We start from the raw sequence: 7,829 nt of genomic DNA, 5'->3' as shown, positions 1-7,829 counted from the left end.
CAGTGATGGCGAACCTATGACACGCGTGTCAGAGGTGACACGCGAACTCATTTTTTTGGTTGATTTTTCTTTGTTAAATGGCATTTCAATATATAAAATAAATATCAAAAATATAAATCTTTGTTTTACTATGGTTGCAAATATCAAAAAATTTCTATATGTGACACGGCACCAGAGTTGTTAAGGTTTTTCAAAATGCTGACACACCAAGCTCAAAAGGTTTGCCATCACTGTCCTAGGGCAACAGAAACTAAAGAGAAAATAAACAAATGGGACTACATCAAAATAAAAGCTTCTGCACAGCAAAAGAAACCATCAACATAACAACAAGAAAGCGCACTGCATGGGAGGACATATTTGCCAATGTTATCTCTGATAAGGGTTCAATCTCCAAAATTTATAGGGAACTCACACAATTTAACAAAAGGAAGATAAACAATCCAATAAAAAAAATGGGCAAAGGATCTAAATAGACACTTTTGGAAAACAGATCTACAGAAGGCTGAGAGACATATGAAAACATGCTCAAAGTCACTAATCATCAGAGAAATGCAAGTTAAAACAACAATGAGGTACCATCTCACACCTGTCAGAATGACTATCATCAACAAATCAACAAACAACAAGTGCTGGTGAGGATATGGACAAAAAGGAACCCTAGTGCAGTGCTGGTGGGAATGCAGACTGGTGCAGACACTGTGGAAAACTGTATGGAATTTCTTTAAAAAATTCAAAATGGAACTCCCATTTGACCCAGTGATCCCACCTCTAGGAACATATTCCAAGAAATTGAAACACCAATCAGAAAGGACATATGCACCCCTATGTTCATAGCATCAAAATTTACAGTAGCTAAGATTTGGAAATAGCCTCAGTGACCATCAGCAGATGAGTGAATTAAAAAACTTTGATACATCTAAAGAATGGAATACTACACAGCTGTAAAAAAAAAAATAACTCTTACCATTTGCAACAGCATGGATGGACCTGGAGAGCATTATGCTAAGCGAAATAAGCCAGTCGGGGAAAGATAAATACCACATGATCTCACTCATTTGTGGAATATAATGGACAACATAAACTGATGAACAAAAATAGATCCAGAGACATAGAAGCATCGAACAGACCTTCAAACCTCAGAGGGAAGGCAGGGGAGGGTAAGACATCAACCAAAGGACTTGTATGCATGCATATAAGCATAACCAATGTACAGAGACAGTAGGGGGGTGAGGGCCTGTGATGGGGGGCAGAAACGGGGGGTGGGGAGAGATCGATGGGAGGAAAAGGAGACATATGTAATACTTTCAACAATAAAAAATTTAAATAAAAAATACTCTACCCAGGATATGTGGAGCATAATAACTGGCATTTCAGTGGCTAGATATCACAGAAACTATGAAATGTAAAGGTTGACAGATTTTTAGTAAATTTGGCTCACATTTACCTATTGTTCCTTTAAATAATATAATCAACACATTTGTTAAAAAATAGAAAACCCCAAGAACAGAAATTGAAATCCTCAGCAAAATTATTATTTTTCATAATCTCAATTCTAAAGAAATAAATGTAGAATTCCATTAAATCTATAAAACATTTATTTTGTACTCTAAATTGTCATCATTGGCACTGATGATAAAAATTTTAATGTTAAAAAATTAGAGAAAAATACCTAGCCTAAGATTGTACTTTGGGCTTAATAATATGAAGGCTACCTATATGGTTTTTTTGTACTATAATGTTGACAAAATATTAATTTTTTCATCTTAGAAATTTTCTTTCTCAGAGAATGAAACACTTGGAAGCAAGAATAGAAAAGTTCGACGGACAAAATGGAGACCACATTATTGAAACTCAGAAATTCAAATATAAGCAGATCTGCAAAATCCTAGGGGATCATGTTAGATAAATGTTTATTAGCCAAAGAGGCAGCAAAATCTATTTGTGAAATACCAGAGTTAAAACAATTTTCTAAACATAATAATAATTAAAATCTATGGAGAAGCATATTTCCCTTTGACTTTTTTTTTCCTTTTTCTTTTTTTTGGTCTTTTGTCCAAACTAAAGGGGAATCTCAAAAATCCCAGGACTGAGCTAAATCACATATATATACACCAAATTCTCAAAAGATTAAAAACATGTGGATCTATAAGATTAAAATTTTAGTATAAAAGATAAGGTAAAATTTAATTGGTGGTTTAGGAGAAAAGTATTACCACAACCTAAAAGTGACAAGGTTACTAATTCATAAAAAATATATCTCAGCTAGTACATTTTATAAAGTATAGACTTACATAGAAATCTATCAAAACAGATAGTATTTGGGGAAACTTTACAACTTGATTTATGAGTTCTATGGTGAGATTATTAAGCACTTCTGTTAAAAAACAAGCATAATAAATATTTCCCTTTACTTCACAGTACGTAATAAGACATTAGAAAAGCTGATATAGTTTTAAAATTGCATATAGTGTTTTCTCACTATACAACAATACTAGAGGATCTCTAGCATTTTCAGTGGTTTATAATTCATAAATATATATTTGTTAGGGCCACTCAGTGTAATAAAAGACATACCTAAATTGGCACAGATGATGATGGGAGGAAATGAAAGAAAAAGAAACAGCTTTTTCATATATGCTGATAAGAATATTTCTATATTTTATAATAAAATCTGTTGAAATATTTAAAACTAAAAGAATAAAGGGTTATTTTAGTTGGGTCTAAATGTTTCTAAAATTTGATAATGCAGTTTACCTAATGAAAATGAACTTCAAAAAATAAAAATAAACTTCAAAACACTGAAATTCATCAATGCTCCATCCACTAAGTGATGAGAAACATCCTAGGCACAACCTAAGTTAACACTATTCAAATCACATTCGTTGTTTCAGGAAGCTATTTCCAAATTTATTATCTGGAATAAATGCAAAGAATACATGTTTGCAATAGAACAAATAAGCTATTGGCTAACAATAGTGAAATCCTAAGTGAATTCCATGGGGGCCTTACAATATTATTAAGTATTATTTAGTTATAAGTAAATGAATAATTGAGTTTATAGCTATTTTTAAACTAAAGATAATTTCATAAATACATGATTGGTACAGTAAGACTGTGTTAAATCTGTGTTTGAAACTGGTAGTCATTAGGACTTTGCTTTGAAAGCCTATCATCTTGGATCTTATTTTCAAAAATTCAATCTGATGTTAAAAGATATGTCATAACTTGGGTTTCAGACTTTAGTGCTTCAGAAATGTGTTTACATACTTCATCATGTAATTATAGCTATTTAAGATAGATAAGGCAAATGGTAGCTATATTTTGGAAATATAATTGAAAAATGCAGTGTCCAGAAGTATTTGTGAGTATGATATCTCTGAAAAGCTGCTCAAAGCTACAGAGTTTGAAGTTAAATTTTTGATGTTGTCACTCTCAATCTATTGAATGGCTGACAGACAATCAAACCCTTCTGGCTGGCTGGCAGCTCATTTTGCCTGGCAGGTGGCAAACAATTAGACACACCAATTTGTGCCTCCTGATGACATTAAAGCATGAAACTAAGTTGTATGCAGGGCCTAGTGATTTGTGTGAAAGCATTTCAAAAATAATACTCTTTGCCGTGGCAACTCATTTCAGACTGCCACCTCCCATTATAGCTTTGAGCAGTGAAGACGACAGACTTGAGTTACAGGCAGTGCGAGGCCGCTTCTGTTCAATCCTTCATCTCGCCCCCTGAGACCTCAATCCCTCCTTTCATCAATATCACCTCATCATTTACATTTGATAGTACTTGAACTATTGCATATATTAACTACACTGGAGACCCTTTTCCTAAAAAGAATTAAAAATATGCTTTGTGCACCTCAATTTCATTTCTACTTAGAATTATGATTCTGCTCCCACTGCATTTTACATAAAAGCTACCAAGAACAAATCAAAGGGTTCTATTTTTTAAAAGCAATATTCTCAAAATATAATACATTTTGAATAGCTAAGATTATTGGCACTCAGGTGATTGCTTTGTTAAGATTTATTGGGGGAAAAAACCCTGTTCTAACAATAATCCAAACTTACACAAAAAATGTGTTTCTTACTCTTTATTTCACTAGATTTTCTTATGCAAATTACCATAATTCTCTGTACTTATTGTTTTGTATTTTAACAAAATTTAAATATGTAACTTAAAATTAAATGGAACACAAACTTTCATTACCTTAAATTGTCATAACATTTATTTATAAAACTATATAATTAAACATACTTACATGCATATTTATATGCACTCATAAACACACATACCCAGACATCCCAGGGTCATAAACCAAATAAGTGAGATAGAGGACATCAACATGAAATGGCATAGGAACATCCAAGAAACCACAAGAATGAACCTCCAAATATTAACAAACTATTTTTAAAAGAAATATTGTTCTACATTTATAGACCTCTCTTTCTTTTACTTTTTTTTAAATTTTTGACACTTAACACATTTTATCTTATATGAAAATTATTTGCAAACATTTTTATCTCCTTTTGTACAAAATTATTTGCAAGCATTTTTATCTCCTCTAAGTACCTAAAAGACAAAAGATTAAATTCATCTTTATATACTAACAATGACCAATGCCATTTATATTTTCACAATTGATTTTCAAGAATAATCTGTAGGACACTGGTTAAAATGTGTATGGGAAAAGTTTAAATTATATACCTATATAAAAGAAGATAATCCTCACCCTTAAACACCAAAAAATTACTGTCTATAATTTATACAAGGCAGTTTGACTATTTTAGATATATTTTGACTATATATTTATTTTGAGATTACAGGTTAAGAAACATTTTATTTCCTAACTTGATTCTTTATAAAAAAGAGTTGCTTGCCAATCACTTCACACACATACATTTTTTTTGTAGGAAAATGTGTTTTGAACATTCAGAAAGTTAAAAAAAAAGTATGTAAGCATAATTTGGAATATGTATCAATCCCAGTATCAAAGTTAAGTAACATTGTTAGAATTAATGATTATCCTAAAGTAATTTTCTAATGCTGCACATGTTTTTTAAATAGTAGGATGTATTATATGCACACGTTCTTTGGTTCTAAAATATTTTATTCTTCTGTGGCAAGTATAACGAAACAGAAAACAAAATTCTTGGTTCTCAACTAAAAGTTCCTTGTACAATTAATATCTGAATATAAACAGATAAATGGGGCCATGTTATAAATCATTTAGAACCCTAAAATACCTTTCAGCAATATTTACTTTCAAATGTCTTTCAACAATACTTACTTTCTAATACTTGCTTCAAAATATGGCTTTTACATGGATAATGTAAATTCCATGAGGAAGATGATCACACATTTAAATTTTTTTCCATATATCTGCATTTAAAACTCAAATTTAAATATTACTTAAGGCAGGCTACTTAATATCCAACAATTATTATAGTTTTCATTAATAATGTAATGGAATTTTAGAGCCAGAGTAGACCTTGACAAAATCTGGTCTTCCCCATTTATATCCATTAACAAATTAAGTCCAAAAAGATAAAATGACTTCCCCAGTGCAGTGTAGTCACTCGATGGTTGATTATGATCAGAATCTGAGTTTCTCTATTTCTAATTCAATGTGATATCCTCCATATCATATTGAAACCCCTTTTTTAGAGATATATTATTAAAATGCCATACTATGAGGTTAATCAAGTTGGTCTGTCACTTAGATATTATTTGTAGTAAGAATCTATATTAATAAATCTAATGTTTTCAAGACCCCCTAATATTTTTAAATTAACAGATTCAAATTTTCCTTCCATGTGTACAGCACTGTAAGTAATTAGTTCAGTACCTACCTGTCAAAGGAATGAAACTGCATAGGAAGAATAGCTTGCGCTTCTCTTTTCAATGCTGGATCTGGGTATGGAATAGGATCAGGGCCACATTCTGCAATATCAACTGGAGCAGCGACAAGGCTTTTCAATATTTCCTTGACATTGATGCCTTTGGTTTGACTAATGCTAGATATGGATGGTGCAGGCTTCAAAATTTCACAAGGATTCTCAGTTAAGCTTTCTTGTGACTTTTTTACTTCAGAGGACAAAGTGGATAACAGTTCACTCATGGCATCAGGGCCTGCGCTAGGCTCTAATTCTGCCCCATTCAAGATGCTAACCACATGCTCCTCTCCAATTCCTGAATCTGTATGAGGAATGGAACTTTCTAGCTGAATATCTTCACCAGGGGTTGGTGTTTCTTTTTCCTTTATAGTGTCTGGAAATGCAGCAGGTGTTTCTGTAATGAAAGGAAATGCTTTAAATAAACTCAGTAATTGGAAACCCAGTAATAATAATAAAATAGTTTCACATATTAGAGAAAATAAAACCTGTAATAAACAAAAAGTCTGCCATCTGGATGTGCAGGACAACTGGGTTAAAACATATCCATATATACCTGTATTTGTTTAGCAACCATCAACAGACCCCTGTTTCTATTATAAGTCATTTGGCATTTCAAAACAGATGTCTTTAAGAATAGGGAACAAAGTTCCCATACAATTTTTCATAACAGCTCATAAATAATTATTATATGAAGTTCTTTTATCATTTTATTGTTAGCAAAAAATATTGAAGATATTTTTTATACTTCTCTAATATTGTCCTTAACAATGTCATTTTTATAACTTTTATGGTACTTCAATAATCAATGTCTAATTAAAACATTTAAAATAGTTGAAGATATTTTAAAGTTCCAAGAACAAAATACATAAAATTCTAAGGAGTTAATTGCAAAAATCATGTCAAATGATTAGTTAAAAATAATAGTTTAATCAGAAAATAATGCTCCTCAAGGATTTAGCCTACATGTGCCTTTCTTCAAGAATAATTATTTTAGAGTACTTATTTCTTGTGAATAAATATAAACTTCAATTTATGAAAACTTAATTAGAAAAATATAGGTATGAAATACACATATAACATTACCAATTAAAATAGATAAAAAGAAAAATATCTTTAAACTATTAAATTTGTATTCAATCTCATTATACAAAGGTTAATATAATAAACTTCTCAATATAATAAATAGGGACTTATGTAACATTTCAACAATAAAGATAAAAAAAATGAAACATATACACACAAATAGTTATAAAATTGTAAATGATGACCTTAAAAAGTTTATCTAATCTAGAATATGATGGAGATAATAACAGATCTTAATTTTATAAAGTCATGATGAAGAAGAAAATAAGATACTGCATGAAAATTATTTGCAATTCCTCCTTAGATTCTTAGTAAATGTTAGTTAGAAATAATCCTATCTAATAAAAGAGAAACATGGTAATTAGCCATACCTCCGCTACCCTTCCCATTGGCTAATCAGTGAGATATGCAAATTAACTGCCAACCAAGATGGCGGCCGGCAGCCATGCACTGAAGCGAACAGGAGGCTTGCTTGCTCCAGTGACGGAGGAAGCCAGGTTCCCCGCCTGCCTTGCCAGCCTCTCAGCTGCAACTCTAAGCAACTATGTTGCAAACATAGAAGCTAAGCAAAACACCAGAAACCTGCTTTAGTCAGCCGGGCTTCAGCCAACAGGACCGCAACATTGTTTCAAATACAGAAGGTAAACAAAGGCCAGAAACCTGCTTTCAGCAGCCAAGGCCTCAGAGCTGGAGCCGAGCCTCAGAGCTAAAGCTGGCCCAGAATAAAAAAAAAAGAAAAAAAGGACAGGTTGGGAGCTTCAGTCACCCGCCAGCCTGAAAACAGCCCTCAGCCCCTCAGCCAGACTGGCCAGGCACCCCAGTGGGGACCCCCACCCTGAACCAGG

At 32.2% G+C, this 7,829-nt stretch overlaps 1 protein-coding gene across 4 annotated transcripts in view; it reads right to left on the bottom strand.

The window, feature by feature from the left end:
- The window catches only part of NBEA (neurobeachin), a 776,030-nt gene that overhangs the window by 606,175 nt on the left and 162,026 nt on the right, over positions 1-7,829 (bottom strand). For all 4 annotated transcript variants that reach the window (XM_005883142.2, XM_014530733.1, XM_014530734.1 and 1 more), the window contains one exon: positions 5,857-6,295. In XM_005883142.2, the coding sequence (XP_005883204.1) occupies positions 5,857-6,295 (439 nt within the window). The remainder of the gene's footprint in view (positions 1-5,856; positions 6,296-7,829) is intronic.

The sequence above is a fragment of the Myotis brandtii genome, unplaced genomic scaffold (genome assembly GCF_000412655.1).
Source record: "Myotis brandtii unplaced genomic scaffold, ASM41265v1 scaffold77, whole genome shotgun sequence".
In the NCBI taxonomy this organism is placed as follows: Eukaryota; Metazoa; Chordata; class Mammalia; order Chiroptera; family Vespertilionidae; genus Myotis; species Myotis brandtii.
Note: the sequence above shows the minus strand (reverse complement) of the source record. Positions and strands in the feature narration are given on the sequence as shown.